Here is a 16519-nt window from a genome sequence, read left to right as displayed (position 1 = left end):
TAACCAAATAAACAAACATTAATTCTTCAATGCAACTGGCATGTTGTCATTTGGTTCTAATCGTTGACAGAGATGAAGGGCTGTCATCCATTTTGACAACATGCAGTTAAGACAAGACTATAGAATCTGTTGGTCTCAAGACCTTTTGAACGACTGTTCCCACAAGCCTCAGCCAGTACAGTCTGTGGTTGGGAATTAGGGAAGCTACAGTTTAAAACTGGAGGAGACCTATTTCCCTACCCTTGCCAGAAATTGAGCCTACAGTGTGAGATAGTGCACCACTCTCATAACTATCACACTGCAGAAAGGCGGTCCCATTTCTTATGTGTGGTTTTTCTTTTGGTTTAATTGCTGAGGAACAGATGAGAGCACAGCACTACTTTTGTGCATATTTGTTTGCCCACTGAACGTTTAAAAGCTATACGAGAGCCAGGACTTGAAAAAAATTGCTTTTTTCAGGTGACATTAACTCAAATACCTATGTTGGCCTGGGGGCTCTATGAGTGTTAGTACAAGGAAAAAGCAACTTTTTCAAACTGACATGTGTGATCTATACATGGAAAAAGAGAAGAAGAGTATGTTATCCTGTACAGTTAGGATTTTTAAAACAACAAGAGAGATTAGCGTTTTAAAAAAGAGTTGGTGGCTAAATGTTTTCATGGATTTCCTGCACTGGTGAGAGTGGTTACCAGATGACCCCTGGGGTACCTTCCAATTGTACAATTCTATGATTTTTGCCCCAGTTCAGAAAGCAGTGCTTTTAAGCCTCAGTTTAGCAGAAGCATCACTTCACACCCATTCAGTGTACCTGACCTGGTAGATAAAATGATCATGTCTGCTGGTAGGTGCTGCCCATTGGTGACCTTCACAATGTCTCCCACTGCCACCTTATGAGTCAGGGGCAGGAGTGCAGCAGAAGTATGGAAAAAGAGAAAATGAACACAGAGAAAGAGAGAGCCCATCCGCATTGTTAAGCATTACCGAGAGAAAGGGAAACGACTGGGTCTTATCATGAGCGTGACTGATGAGCTTTTTGGTGTAGTGGTACAAGGATCAGAGCTTTCCTCCTTGCCACCTAGTCAGGGTTTAGGATTAGAAGCACTAAAGTGAACACAAATACAACGGCATCCCGGCATAGATCGTAAAAAAGAAAGGGACGAAGGGCTGCACCATCCAAAAAAAAAGGAAGAGCGACATTGAGGGACTCAAAGAGAAAGATGAAAAGAGTTTGGGGGAGAGGGAGAAAAAGGGAGGGGGCAGGAACTTCCCATTTTCTCTCACTACCACCACCATACCAAAGACAAGTTCTCTGATTGATATGTTGCTGCGGAGCTGCCAACAGCTTGAGAGAACATTCATGCTTTACATAATAAGTATAATCTGACATTTGAAAAATGGAAAGCAGAAGGCTAGTGGTGCAGTGGTTAATCTGTAGTACTGCAATCAAGACTTTGCTCACAATATGAGTTCAATCCTGATGGGCCCAGGTAGCAACCCTGCAGGCTGCCTCAAGCTTTCCATCCTTCCAACATCAGTAAATTGAGTACCCAGCTTACTGGGGGCACAACGTGTAACCTACATAATTAAATTGTAAACCATCCAAAGAGTGCTTTAAGAGCTATGGAGTGGAATATAAGTAGCACAATTCGCTTTTGCTTTGTTGTTTACATTTGTTAGACTCCTTGTCTGATATTCAAGCACAGATCCCTGTTGTAATAACTGGCTTGTGAATGGGGAAACATATATTATTCTTTGCACAAACACCATAAAAGTCAACCCCCTTGTACTATCTCTATAGTGCAAGCAGTTTCGTTCTATGAGATTCTGGGACTTGTTAAAAAACAAAACAAATTGTGGTTTCTCACCATGAATACAAATATGCAAAATATATTACCATTTAAAACAAACACAAGAACAAAAGAAACGATGTACTTATAATATAAAACAGCACCTCCCTGAAAGAACAGCAAACGATTGTATCAAACAATCAGATCAAAGCCAAGGAAAGTACAACTCCCAGCAACCCTGCTGGGTGAATGAATATGACAGTTGTAGCCCCCTCTTCCCAACAGGTATGGTTAGGCGTCCTTCAGTCTCGAGAGACTATGGTATCATGCTCTGCATGGAGGATTTGGAACAGCATCTAGTGTGGCTGAGAAGGCCAACAGGTACACACTAGAGGCAATCCAGACTATTGGAACAGCTCAGAATATCCACCATGTGTCCCTACATGTTTACGGGTGTTTATTCTGCTTCCTACATTTCAGAATCAACTGTTGCAAACAAAACCGTGACATTGTGCAAATCTACTCCATATAACAGACAGAGAATGCCCAGGTTTTCCTCCAGGGCATTTTAAGCAGCCCAGCTGCACTCCAAATGAAAGATCTCCCTCACAGTAGTTTAATCAGAAATCTTTATGCTTGATTATCAATGGAAGGTCACACAGTGAAATAGACAGCATTTTGGACCACTTACGGGGTCATCTAGTGATATTCTATTTCCCAGCATGATCACATGACATGCAGGAGACTGCACTCCAGCTCGACTCCAATCCGTGCCCAAGCTGGACCTTTTTGGTCCAGCTGTAGGACTACTACTTTGAGGGGACAGGTTGGAGAGAGACTGTTCCCTGCAAAGTGAACCTTTCTGAAGCAATTGGATGTGTGTCGTCTCATTACATCCTACCTTTATCTGACAAAAGTACAGCAGACGCCCTTTACGCTCTCAGATTCTGTAACCTTCCAAATTTTGAAGAATATTCTTTTCCCAGGAAGGCAAAATCTTTTTCCCCCCTAGCTCTCTCAGGCATGTTGGGTTCTTGGTCACCGTCTTTTAGAATTGCACTTGCAAAGCTCCTTCTAATTTGTTTGCATAACATTACAGTAGTAGCCACATTATACCAGCTGTGACTTTTAAAAGTGAAATGAAGGATGCTCTTTCTGATCTGCCCACTTTAAACAGTTTCTGCTGCAGAACAAAACACAGTGCACTAGACAAGGCCAAACAATGAATGGCAATGCTGCATCATGCCATCCTTTTTAGCTTTCAGGATTTGTGCTATTTCAGTATTATTTGTACAGCACATGCTGCTTAAATGCCATCTTACATATTAATTTCATGACTTGGTGTCCTGGCTACTTTCTTCAGAAGACATGTAATACTAACTATTTGCAACAAGGAAAAGTAGAAGGTAGACTTGGGTCAACTGGTAGATATCTGGATGATTTCAAGAAAGCAGAAAAGATTTCTTCAAATTGTTTTAACTGTAGTAAAAAATAAAATCACCTTATGCTCCTAATTATACAGCTAAAACAGAGAAAACTGCTGGGTGGAGTGTGGGAGCAGGATGGAGAATGACCAGGAATGGATTTTTATTAAGAAACATGAAGGAGTTCATTGAGTTCTGGAATTAAAACTCAATTTTAAGCTCTGGTGGAACTATAAGGTAGATCCAGGAAGCCAGATTTGCCAGTCCTATCCAAATTTGCCAATATTCGGACATTAAAAGGCTGTAACTCTGTTCTGTATCAAAAAGGTGCAGTCAGAAGCACCCCAGTTCAGGGTGTCAGTCAGCCAGCCTTATCCATTCCATTCTTCCTCCCCAGTTTACATTCTGCTCCCCTTTTTTCATTTCTGCAAACATTATTATTTCCCCAAGACTGATAATGATCTCCTTCCTGAGCACTGATAGTATCATTTTGAGTATACAAGAAACAGCTCACAGTATATAGCAGAGGTGAACATCTTGTCTTGTTTGACTACAATTCTCAGCATCCTTCACTGGCTAGAGCTGATGGGAGTCTTAGTCCAACAATATCTGGAAGTTAATATGTTTCTACTAGAGATGGGCACTTCTTTTTCATTTCTCTAGGGAAACAAATATGAACAGTGCTGGGTGGTCCAATCCTGCCCCTCAGAACCAGCCGGGCCACTTACCAGACTCCATGTGGCACTCGGCTCCAGTGTCATTGTTGTAATGCCAATCATGGAAACACCCCAGCTGGCTCTTCCCCACCTCCCCATGCAGCTGACCATACACCAGCTGAGCAGGGAGACTCCCCATCCCACCTCCATGCCGCAGTGGTCAGCTCAGCAAGGAGGCAGGAAAGGACCAGCTGGACTGCTTCTGTGACTAGCATGAGAACAACAACACTGAAGCTGAGCAGCACACTTAGCCCGGTAAGTGGTCTGGCCAGTTTTGGGGGTAGGATTGGGTGAGATTGGGGGAAAAAATATGAAGTGCCCATCTCTAGCTTCTACCCCTGTTGTTAAGCTTCTGAGGGCTAAATGCAACATTAGGCCCAACCAGAATAAACCTCTTGAAACACATGGAATTTATGTTATCAGTTCCCTTTTTAATAAATCTACTCTAACTGGGACTAGCATTGGATTTAGTCCTGAACTCGACTAACAATGACTGAAATTCTGTTGCTCAGTGTAGTAAGTCACACTAGAGTATTCAGTGGGCATTTGATGAGTCATTCCATTTAATTCAAATGGGCCAACTGTAGCTGTGATTTGCTACCCTAAGCAGCAGGATTTCAGCCAATAGCAGAGCTTCTTTATTTATGTGGTCCACTTTCTCTCCATATCTGTAGACAAGGACTACGTAACACAAGAAGTACCAGATTTATATTCATGAATATCCCTTGCCTGGGACTGATGATAGAAAGTGAGAAACACATAAGGATCTGAGAAATATTTATACTGTTCAGATTTTTTAAAAAAAATACAAATTACAAATATTCAGCACTCTTCACTAGAGACCAAAAGAAGACGAACACCACTAAATACTGCATTAAATAGTATATAATTCCCAAAACAACATAATGTCTTACCTCTTTCCACATAATGTTCTGCCACATTCCATTTCTTAAAACTAGGAAGGGAAAAAAGAAAATTTCTTCAAAAAAGGATAATCACAGATTGTAGTGTTGTTATGTACTGTACTATCAAATCACGTGACCTCCAAAACGTCCAACTGTTAGCAGCCCCTCTCAGACCTTCCAAACTCACAGCCAGGACTTTGTTTATTGAACCAGTTAGTCTCATATTTATTCTTCTCCATTTTCTGTTGTCTTAGTTTTTCCTTCTTCCACAGAATCACAGGGTAGCATGTCCATTGTTCTTAGGTGATTCTACCTGATAGTCCATCTAAGAAAAAGGCACTTTAGGGGATGGTAATCTAACACCCTAATTGCTACTTTTTCTAAGTGACTTAAGGAAGACATGAAGTTGCCTTCCATCTAGTAAGATCACTGGTTTGTCTAGATCGATTCTTACCACACTGACAGACACACGTTCTACAGGTGAGGGCTTTCTCCATCCTGTCTGATGATCTCAGGTATTAAACCTGGAAACCTCTTTATGTAAAACATGGCTCTTCCTTCTATCAGCAGGCCCTTCTGCTCTGGTTTTCCACTTTCATTGGATTGACAACTAAGAGCCACGAACCACTCTTTAAGGGGGCAGATTTCTCCTGGCAGCTATTAGGATGCTTCCAGATGAGATTTTGGAAAAGTTATGTTTTTGTATGACATGCTATCTGGAGAACTCTAGGATGTTTATCCAAAACAGTAATTGTTCTGAAATCTTTTACTGTATGATTGCCTAGCCTCATTCACATAATTCGATGGAGAGTATAGACAATGTCCTCTTCTGTTTTACTATCCATGCATGTCTCACTATCAGTTCTTCCAGCATTTCTTTTTCTTACTATATAAAATAAATGAAGGAGAAAAGACTGAAAAGCTTCACAGGGTCTTTTGGCTGGTAGAGCTGGAAGCCTCACGTCTGCAAATAACCCCAAGGTCACAGAACCTAGAGGGCTTTTGCTACTGCACAATATAGACACATTATTAAATTAACCAGTAAACAAAGTGTATTAACAAGTTTTACTTCTCATGAGCTTCCGTGGATTGTGGGGTTTCTTACTGTATTTGCCGGCATATAAGATGACTTTTTTGGCCCAAAAACATGCCTCCAAGTGTGGGGGGGGTCATCTTATACGCTGGGTGCACTTCAATTGGACCAGGAAGGAGCTGCCGCTGCTGCCACGACCATTGAGTGAGTGACGTGGGGCCGAGGTGGCCGGGGAGGAAGGCAGGTGGGCAGGCAGGCAGTCGGTCCGGACGGAGGAAGGGAAGCAGAGCTAGCTATGCCTGAGTGGCCAGAGCCCGGCGCCAGACTGCCCACCACCCCGCGCCGCTGAGCCAGCTGCCTGCTCGCTCGCCTGCCAACGGAGAGCCACTTCCCCTCCTCTTCCTCCTCCTCCTCTGCAGCTGCCACCTGCCTGGCCGCTTCCCCTCCTCCTCACCCTCCTCGGGCCCGCCTGACTGCTTCCCTTCCTCCTCGCCCTCCTCGCTGCTGAGCCAGCTGTCCGCTCGCCCACCCACCACCGGAGAGCCGCTTCCCCACCTCCTCCTCCGCTGCCACCACCCACCCAGCCGCTTCCCCTCCTCCTTGCCCTCCTCATCACCGGCCATGAACTTCCAGGGTGGGCCCGGGCAGAGCCCTGGGCAGCTGCCGCTGGCGCCGCAGCAGAGCCGTCCACTCTATATTTTGAGTGGAAATGTTGGGGGGTTGTCTTATACGCCCAGTCGTCTTGTACGCTGGCAAATACGGTATTCTAGTACTAACACAGATATGGATTACCAAGCAAAATAAAACCTAGTTTAGGGAACTGATATAAATAAACTCCTCAATCCCACCCCACCCCACACACTTTTATGCAATTAAATGCTATCATTCTATTCTACACTAGCAATGCAACCCCATTGCCTTTCATCACACCAATCCATCTAATTGCCTGCTTATACTGTGTGAATTAGAGGCAATAACATTATGTCAAGACTGTCCAGACAGTGGTATAAATCACTCAGTTCCTGTTCCCCATTTTTATTTGTTTAGAGCTGAATCAGCCATGGCCCATGACAATACAGCAAATAATATAAAAGAAAAATGTATCAATAATACAAAAGCTAATGTAAAAAATTAATGCAATAGAGTAAAATGGGATACAACAATTATTCACAGAAATTATATTCAAGAACATGTAACATATGACCCTCTTAACACAGCTTAATTGCCGTAAATCAAGCACCATTTATAATAATTAGGGAAGAGATAATGGCTAATTACCATCAGGTGACATCTAAAAAAACCATATCCTTTCTTCTAATGTTTTATCATGTAGCTCACATTAGCAGAATTTACTCATAAATTACAAGTTACTGAACCCAAAACCAATTATTTCTTAGGCAGATCAAGACTTTTCCAATGTAACATAAAAAACTAAACACTTACCCACTGTTTTCTTTTTGTTGACTGTGCTGTCAGCCTTATGTCTTTTCTATAGAGAAAGCGAAGCATAAATATCTAGTCATACTCAAACAGGAAAAGGATTGCAAAAAGCTACCTATATGCCAAAGGGCTAAAGTAATCAGTATGACTGAAATATCATTTTACTAGGTTTTAAAGGTGCGATATTTTTCTATTGTGCACAATACACTGAAACTGATAATTTGCAAAAAGTTCCAAGTGAAGCAATCTTTTACCTTTCACATTATGAACAGCAAATATATACACCATGGCCAAAATCCTGTCGCTTAGTTTAGTAAGTCACAAATAGAAAAGCCCACTGAATCATTGGTGATTTAGTAAGTCAACTCCTATTCTAGTTATAACTGACTATGCTAAGCAACAGGATTTCAGTCAATGGATTTTTAAAATTAATTTGCTTTTTCTTGCGGTGCAGTGGTTAAATACTGCAATACTGCAGTGAAGACTCTGCTCACAACCTGAGTTCAATCCCAAGTTCAAGGATTGAGGGTGAATCAATCTTCCATCCTTCTGAGGTCTGGGTAACTGATTACCCAGTTTGCTGAAGGGCAATGTGTAGCCTGCGGAATTGAACTGTAAACCGCCCAGATAGCGCTTTAAGAGATATAGGGCAGTACATGAGCAGGACAATTTGTGTTTTGTAACAGCTCAAACTGTTCCATATTATCCTAATAAATCTTGCCATTCAAATTGAGTTTAGAGTTTGGAAAACTTAATCTTTTGGACTACAGTTCCCAGAATTCATAAGGCAACACTGCCACTGCCAACAAATAATTCATCCAAGCTCTGGGTAAGTCTGTATTATTACATGTGTGTTATAGATGGTTAGAATGTTGGACTGGGACTTGGAATATCCATATTCAGCACAATGATTTAAGTTCAAGCCTCCACAGAACCTTGAAACTCACTGGGTGACTCTAATCAGTCCCTGACAACTGACCTACCTTACAAGAGGAGGACCAGGGAGGAAATATTTAGGAAGACGAATGGGCAACTAGAAAAGTTCTCTGCTTTCAACAACCTTAACGTTTAAACATCTGACACATGTTGGTGGGTGAAAGAAATAAGAACTATATCACACTAGATAAAACAAATAAATTATAAGAATGTTAAAGCATTTTAAGCATCTCTCTCAGGGTGCACAGTGCTTTCCAATCTTCACTTTATTTATCTGCACCACAACCCTATGAGCTAGTTTCTGTTCTATAGATGGCAAATGAGGGTAAGAGATGCCTAGAATTATCAAATATCTGCAGTAAGCAGTCATATGAATCCAGTGTCCAACTTCCCAAGCTTGAATAGCTATTGCAAAGGTGTACAAAGTTACCTAATGTTGTTGGATTGCACCTCCCAGCATTCTTCATTATTGGCTACACTAAAGTTGCTGGAAGTTGCAGTCTAGCAACACATAAAGGGCTGCCCTTTGCCCACCCCCTATCTAATGGAACATTATGGAACGTTCCTAGCCTATCTCCAGCATATAAGCATTTCCCATTTAACTCTTCGATTGATAAAAGCTTTAATTATAGGAGTGGCACTGAAGGACATCAAATGTTATGTGTGTAGTTTCAACTATGCATTTCTGATAAAAACAGCAACAAAGAATACAATATCCTGCCAGTAATTTCAAAACTGGGCAGACACAGTGGAGCCCTTGATGGACATTGCCAAAAGGTCATGTTATTTCAGTGGCATAAATTCATTAGCATCCAGTAAAGGTAAGAGCTGTGGGTTCTGTCTTTAAAATAAAGAAGAAAATGTTCTGTCTGCCGAGAAATGACATGTGAATTAGGCAGGAGGGCAGTACCTGCTTGCTTAGCAGCTCTTCTGAGGCTCCTTTTTTTCCTCAAAGAGAAACCACTCTCACCCCCGTGTCAACCAAGAATCTATAGTCAAAACTCTGGGAACTTTCAAGATACAGTACATTTCTGATATACTAGATTGAGGTCAAGTAGTGTGTTGGGGGGGGTCAAATAGGAAAACATTATTCATTGCATATAAGGAGAGCTTGCAAAATTTCTTTCTTTCTTTTTTCCAAACAACTTCCAGAACTTTTGGGTGGGAAATTCTGGAAGCTGTGTTGTTCTTTTAAAAAGGAACTTTTACAAGCCGTACATGGAAATACATCCAATGAGGAATTTGGATTTTGAACAATACCTTTCAATACATACAAAAATTGGAGTGTATCCAAAAATTATCTACATAGAGGATTTGTAGCGGCATCTGGAGATGTTTCTGTTCTTTACTTACATTTTTAGAGCAGTGTTTCTCAAACTGGGTCCCCAGATGTTCTTGGACTGCAGTTCCCAGAAGCCTTCACCACTTGCTGTGCTGGCCAGGGAGATGCAGTCCAAGAACATCCAGGGACCCCAGTTAGAGTACCATTGTTTTAAAGCAGTGGTTCCCAACCTTGGGCGCCCAGATGTTCCTGGACTGCAACTCCCCAAAATCCTGGCCAGCAGAGCTAGTGGTGAAGGCTTCTGGGAGGTTTAGTCCAAGAAATCTGAGGACCCAAGGTTGGGAACCTCCATTTCACAGTAAGAAAAGATTTTGACATTCACTCCAGAGATATGAAATCCACAAATGTCTTTACAAAGTAATACTGCGAGATGCAGCTCTCACAGTTCTGTGCTATATATACAGTAAGGAATAAGGAATTATATTGGAGGGGGAATATGCTTCCCTATATCTCCACTAGAGTGATGACTTCATCTAACATATTGATCATCCCTTAAGACAATCGGTTTCCAAAAGGAGTTTTAAGCGCATCCTCCCCTGCTGCTTTGCTTGGGAAATCAGCTTTGGCTATCTCCCTTTTCTTCACACACAGGAAGGAAAAATGCAAGGAAGCACTGGTGAAACACCACTGTCCATCAATCGAGGATCGTCGTCGTTTAGTCGTTCAGTCGTGTCTGACTCTTCGTGACCCCATGGACCAGAGCACGCCAGGCCCTCCTATCTTCCACTGCCTCCCGGAGTTTGGTCAAATTCGTGTTGGTAGCTTCGATGACACTGTCCAACTGATCCGATCGAGGATCACTTTCACCTAAAACGCATGTTGTGTCAAACATGCAGTATGCACCTTTTGCCCTAAATAAGAGTATGTTGTCCCAATTTAAAATGGGGGAAGAGTGTACAAGGGTAGGAATAGGTTTTTTTTCCTACCACAAGTATTTTAATTTTTTAAAAAAACCAACCTCTCACATGTTTCCTTTAAAAATCCTTTTTAAAACCCTTAATTTTCATTTTTTAAAATGAAAAATTGGTACTCCCAATTTATCCTCCAAAAACAGAGAACTCTTGAGCCGTTTTTTCTTTCTTTCTTTCTTTCTTTTTTTACACATGGAAAGAAGAGAAAAACTAGATGAGGGAGATTTCAGCCTCTTTTGTGAATGGAGCCACACATACTTATTGTGAGTATAAAAAGTAATCTTTTATTGGAGGCTATGTGGTATGCACTCATTTCACACACTAGCAAGGTTATGCTCAAAATTCCACAAGGTAGGCTTCAGCAGTATGTGGACTGAGAACTCCCAGAAGTACAAGCTGGATTTCGAAGGGGCAGAGGAACTAGAGACCAAATTGTTAACATACGCTGCATTATGGAGAAGGCCAGAGAGTTCCAGAAAAACATCTACTTCTGCTTCATTGAGTACGCAAAAGCCTTTGACTGTGTGGACCACAGCAAACTATGGCAAGTTCTTAAAGAAATGGGAGTGCCTGATCACCTTATCTATCCCTTGAGAAATCTATATGTGGGACAGGAAGCAACAGTTAGAATTGGATATAAAACAACTGATTGGTTCGAAATTGGGAAAGGAGGATGACAAGCTGTGTTTTGTCTCCCTCCTTATTTAACTTCTATGCAGAATACATCATGCGAAAGGCAGGACTGGAGGAATCCTAAACCGGAATTAAGATTGCCGGAATAAATACCAACAGTCTCAGATATGCAGATGATACCACTCTGAGGGCAGAAAGTGAGGAGGAATTAAAGAACCTCTTAATGAGGGTGAAAGAGGAGAGTGCAAAAATGGTCTGAAGCTCAACATCAAAAAAAACCAAGATCATGGCCACTGGTCCCATCATCTCCTGGCAAATAGAAAGGGAAGATATGGAGGCGGTGATAGATTTTACTTTCTTGGGCTCCATGATCACTGCAGATGGTGACAGCAGCCACAAAATTAAAGACACCTGCCTCTTGGGAGGTAAGAGATGACAAACCTTGACAGCATCTTAAAAGCAGAGTCATCACCTTGCCAACAAAAGTCTGCATAGTCAAAGTTATGGTTTTTCCAGTAGTGATGTGCAGAAGTGAGAGTTGGACCATAAAGAAGGCTGACTGCCAAAGAATTGATGCTTTTGAATTGTGGTGCTAGCGGAGACTCTTGAGAGTTCCCTGGACTGCATCGAGATCAAACCTATCCATTCTAAAGGAAATCAACCCTAAGTGCTCCCTGGAACGACAGATCCTGAAGCTGAGGCTCCAATACTTTGGCCATCTCATGAGAAGAGAAAACTCCCTGGAAAAAACCTTGATGTTGGGAAAGTGTGACGGCAAGAGGAGACGGGGACAACAGAGGACGAGATGGTTGGACAGTGTCTGCGAAGCAACCAACATGAATTTGACCAAACTATAGGAGGCAGTGGAAGACAAGAGGGTCTGGTGTGCTCTGGTCCATGGGGTCATGAAGAATCGGACACGACGTAACAACTAAAACAACATGTTTTATGTAACTTGATCATCCCTAGCCAAGTTGCAGATTGCATTTCCTCCAAACACCTAAAATATACTCACATAGTCTTCTATAATTTCTTTGATGCCAGCAACTGTTAGAATAAATATCAATGGCACCAAGGTGGTATATCTTCCAGTCGGAGAGACATCTGGAATTTGCTGTATTGGAAGAATAAAGAGATGTTTAAAAAAAACAGGGCAAAAGATTATGCAATTACAAATAAATACTCAAGAATCTCAACACAGTTAAAATAAAAGCACGATGGAAAAAGAGTACAGTAGAAAGGTGACAGGGAACACATGTTTAAATATTTCCTGCATGCTGTTTCTTCTTTCTAGATCATACCCCCTCCTGCTGCTTTTTCCTCAAGGGGGTTCCAATCACACAAGAAATACAACATAGGAGATGAAACAGAGCAGGAAACTATGGGATGAGGCACAGGTTAAGCACCGCTGATGCCACTTTTCCATTCTAAATTTGACCATTCCAAATCCCCTATTCTATTTTCTTCTGAAGCTGTCCTTCCTTCCTTCCTTCCTTCCTTCCTTCCTTCCTTCCTTCCTTCCTTCCTTCCTTCCTTCCTTCCTTCCTTCCTCCCTCCCTCCCTCCCTCCCTCCCTCCCTCCCTCCCTCCGTGGCAGGTTGACATTTCATAGGTGTCATTCACCCGTGAGACTAACCTGGCAAGCTCCACAGGGCTAGGTGTGCTCAGGACCCAAGTTCTCTTTACTCCAACCTTTCCTGGCACTGGAACTTCACATGATGACAAACTACAACTTCCACAAGCACACCCACACTACCTGGGGTTGGGGAAGTTGGGGACCTAAAGCTGGAAGACACTGCTTTAGGCACTGGAAGGGACAAGAGTGTGAAACTTTGATCCCTCTGGCTGGTAAGAATTAAGTTACATTCTCTCTATCTTAACGCCACTGACCTTGGTTGAGCCATGAGCTAGAAAACACACCCTCTACAGATAAGGACATCTGTATTTCCATCTCCAAAAGTCAGTGTAGTGTGCTGGGTAGAATGTTAGACTAGAACTAAGGAGACTTGGGTTCAAATCCCTGCTCAGCCATGGAAACTCATGAGGCCAGGGAAGGGTAAACCAATTCTTGGATGTCTCACATACCTTGAAAACTCTGTTTTGGTAAGCCAGAAGCAATTACAAGACATACAACTCATACTGTTCTACTCTAGCTCTGACACAACATATATCATTAATCATCTGTCTATCTCATTCTACACCAAGATTTCCCAAACTCATACCCTTCAGATGATCTGGACTATTAAATCCACTGTCACAACTAGATGACTTGGAAGATGGATGTTTTAGTCCAGCACATCTGGCTTGGGAAAGGCTGTTTGATACATTAAACCTAGTTTATCCAGAACTTGTAGAAACCTCAACTAACTTTCAAGTGAACTGATTAACAAAGAAACATGGTCAGTTTTGTAAAATTAATAGTACATTCAGTATACCATGCTATAACAATGTCTACCTAGCCATAACTTCTTTACTATAGGACAGATGTGAGGCAAAGTGAAGGCTCCAGATGTTTTTGCACGTAATTCCCAGCATTCCTCACCACCGGATATGCTATGTAGGGCTACTGGGAGCTGCAGTCCAACACCATCTAGAGGGCTGCACTTTGCTCACCAGAGTTACAGGATTATTTCCAGAGTATTGAGCACTTCCAAAACATCTACTTTTCATCATTTTTAACAGAGCTGTGTATGTGCAACCAAACACATTTATTGTAATGTATCAACACAGACATACCTGGAGTAAGGCAATGAAGAGAAAGAAAGCATTAGCAGCTTTTCTGATCTGCTCATACAAGAATCGAGGTAGAAATGTCACCACACTGTACTTGGCTGTGCTATAAGATTTCAGAATCAAAAAAACAAAAACAAAAAAAAAAGAACCAAGAAAATTTGTTTAGAAAAACAATGAGTAGGGAGAAATTGGGACAAGTGTTTTTAACATTAAAATTAAGCTAGGGAGCTGCAGCCAAAGAAACAAATAATTATTTCAAATTAATATAATTCACATTTGAATCCTTTTTTCATTCCTGTCCTTTTCTACTTTCTCTCTCTCTATTCACTCTCTCTCAATTTTTGCTGTTTATAATCTTAAAACTGCAGAGCTGGAAGGCACCCTATGGATCATCGAGTCCGGCCCTTGTCAAAGAGGCACAGCAAGGAACTGAACTCCTAACCTCTGATTCCAAAGCCAGAGACCGAAGCCGCTGAGCTATCCCAACAGTTCTCTCAGGATCTCTCAGCTCCCAAAGTTTGACTCAGATGGGAGATCAGAGGAAGACACCAGCATGAGCTCCCTCATGGCTTAGAACCAAGGGGAGCAAAGGATTCCCACAAGAATCACAAAGACCACTAAGTTCATACTGTACTCTCTTTTTTTGACCAACTGAGAATCTTTCTTATTTCTCCTAGGCTTTCTCATCAACTTCAAAAACTATCTTGAAATTAAAGGTGTTTTTTTTTAAACATGCATTGCTGTTCTTCTTTGCTGCCGGGGGCTGTAGTCTCCAGTTGTTCAAATTGCCTTTTAGGGTTTATCATTTGTGCCCTTAATATTTGTATGGGTTTAGCCTTTAATTTGTAAGGCATTCATAAGTCTTTGTTTATCTGACAACATAGAAATGTAGTTAGTTAAATTATAAGAAGATGACCTGTTGAGACATCATGAAGAGTTAGGGGGGCTTGATGTATCCCAGCTGAATGTATCCATGACTCTGTAACCCCCCACCTCCTAAAAATCCCAAGTGAAGCCTTAAGAAGTGAAACAGCAATTGAACAGAACTAAAACTAGTTCAAAAATGAAAGCAAATTTGGTTTGTAATATAAGACATCTCATTTCAGATCTAGTGTGAAAGCAAAGACAAAGATGTAGAAAAATGGGTTTTATTTGCTGAAAGAAGCTGACACATTTTGGGTGATTAAGTGGCTACTTGACATCTCTTGACCTTTGTAAATTGATTAGCAGAGATCTCTGTAGGCACTGTTAATTTGTTGCCCTGGGGATGGCTATAAAATAATTAATTTGCCAAAATGCATTGGCTCTTCTCGTGAATAAAATCCATTTTCCAAAGCCTTGAGAGTCCGTTTCCCCTTTTACATGAGTTTTATTGGATGAATTTTAAAATCTTATTTCAGACCTTTACTTCGGACAAGTAATATTTGCAGTTAAAAGGTTTATCCAGGCCAGCAAGAAGGATCGTTCACCCAGACTAACTATCTGAGCTACCCAGGGGAAGCTGCAAGTTTGACAGTTTTATCAACTTGGTCCTTATCTCCTGAAAACTCCCGGACAGTTCCCTGAGTGTTCAGCACTTCATTCCCCTAACTCTGTATTGTGGCTGGACAGCTCCTTTACTGATTAACACTCTGCCTACCTATCTTCACAAAGGCATGCTGTCTTGGCTAAGCGGCTTCCCATTCCAAACACACACAGTGGGAAATGGGGAAATCCTCCCATTTACGTTCTCTTTCTGCTATTCGTCTGGACACCAGGCCATGCTTCAGTCCTCCTTTCCTACCATCTCTTTCCAACTCATCAGCTTGTGAGTTTTGAGGATTTTACATGTTGAGCTTAGTTCATTTAAAAAAGCAATTAGTTTTAGATCCAAAGCTTCACTCAAATTCATTAATGTTATAGTTTCATTTTTAAAACAACAACAATGCTTTACTTTCTTCTTTCTCAAGAATAACTGGAAAATTAACTTTTATTACTTTTCTAAAAGTATTTTTTTTTTAAATTTGGTACCAAAACAAACAAGAAAACACATCCTGCAGAGATCCCCCTTCACCCTGGTTCAACCAGGAGCTGCGATCAATGAAGCGAAATAGGAGAAGAATAGAGCGCACATGGAGGCAGAACCCAGCGGAAAATAGCCAGATAGGTGTCAGGATCGGAACTAGCCTTTACCAATCTAAGGTGAAGGCTGCTAGCCGATCTTAGTCCATTGCCCCGATAAGCGAAGCTTCCAATCAGCAGGTGGAACTCTTTCGTATAGTTTGCAATCTATCCGGAGTTGGTCATAGTGACTGGCCTCCCACTAGCATCTCACCTGACCAATCTGCAGCCTTTTAAAAATCAAAAGTGGAGGCCATCCGCCAGGATCTTACCTCCTATTTGAAAACATTGGATTGAGCAGAGACGTTCAGCACTCAGTCTTGCCAGATGAGATTTAACCACTTTCAGCCAGTTATGTTAGACATAGTGGACAGAGTGCTTGATCGCTGACACGGCACCACCTCCTCCCTTGCCCAGCCTGGCTAATCAAAGCAGCCAAGCCTATAACATCTGAATGGGCTACAGCAATAATTAATGGGGCTCTCATCTCTCAAGGAGATGCACATTAGGAAGAAACCGAGCTTGGTGGCGGATGATATTGTCAATTATAGGCCCATCGT

The 16519-nt window shown here is 41.7% G+C and overlaps 1 protein-coding gene across 6 annotated transcripts in view; it reads right to left on the bottom strand.

Moving 5' to 3' along the window:
- ATP8A2 (ATPase phospholipid transporting 8A2) overlaps positions 1-16519 on the bottom strand; it is a 417881-nt gene that overhangs the window by 332803 nt on the left and 68559 nt on the right. For 4 of the 6 annotated variants that reach the window (XM_020788593.3, XM_072993721.2, XM_072993722.2 and 1 more), the window contains exons 3-7: positions 13863-13962; positions 12143-12241; positions 7309-7354; positions 4842-4882; positions 814-887 (exon numbers count right to left, since the gene is read on the bottom strand). In XM_020788593.3, coding sequence (XP_020644252.1) covers positions 814-887; positions 4842-4882; positions 7309-7354; positions 12143-12241; positions 13863-13962 — 360 coding nt within the window. The remainder of the gene's footprint in view (positions 1-813; positions 888-4841; positions 4883-7308; positions 7355-12142; positions 12242-13862; positions 13963-16519) is intronic. The other 2 variants (XM_078390020.1, XM_078390019.1) reach the window with 1 other exon arrangement.

This window comes from Pogona vitticeps, chromosome 3 (assembly GCF_051106095.1).
Source record: "Pogona vitticeps strain Pit_001003342236 chromosome 3, PviZW2.1, whole genome shotgun sequence".
NCBI lineage: Eukaryota > Metazoa > Chordata > Lepidosauria > Squamata > Agamidae > Pogona > Pogona vitticeps.
The sequence above is the reverse complement of the archived record's forward strand: the minus strand, read 5'-3'. Positions and strand labels throughout refer to the sequence as shown.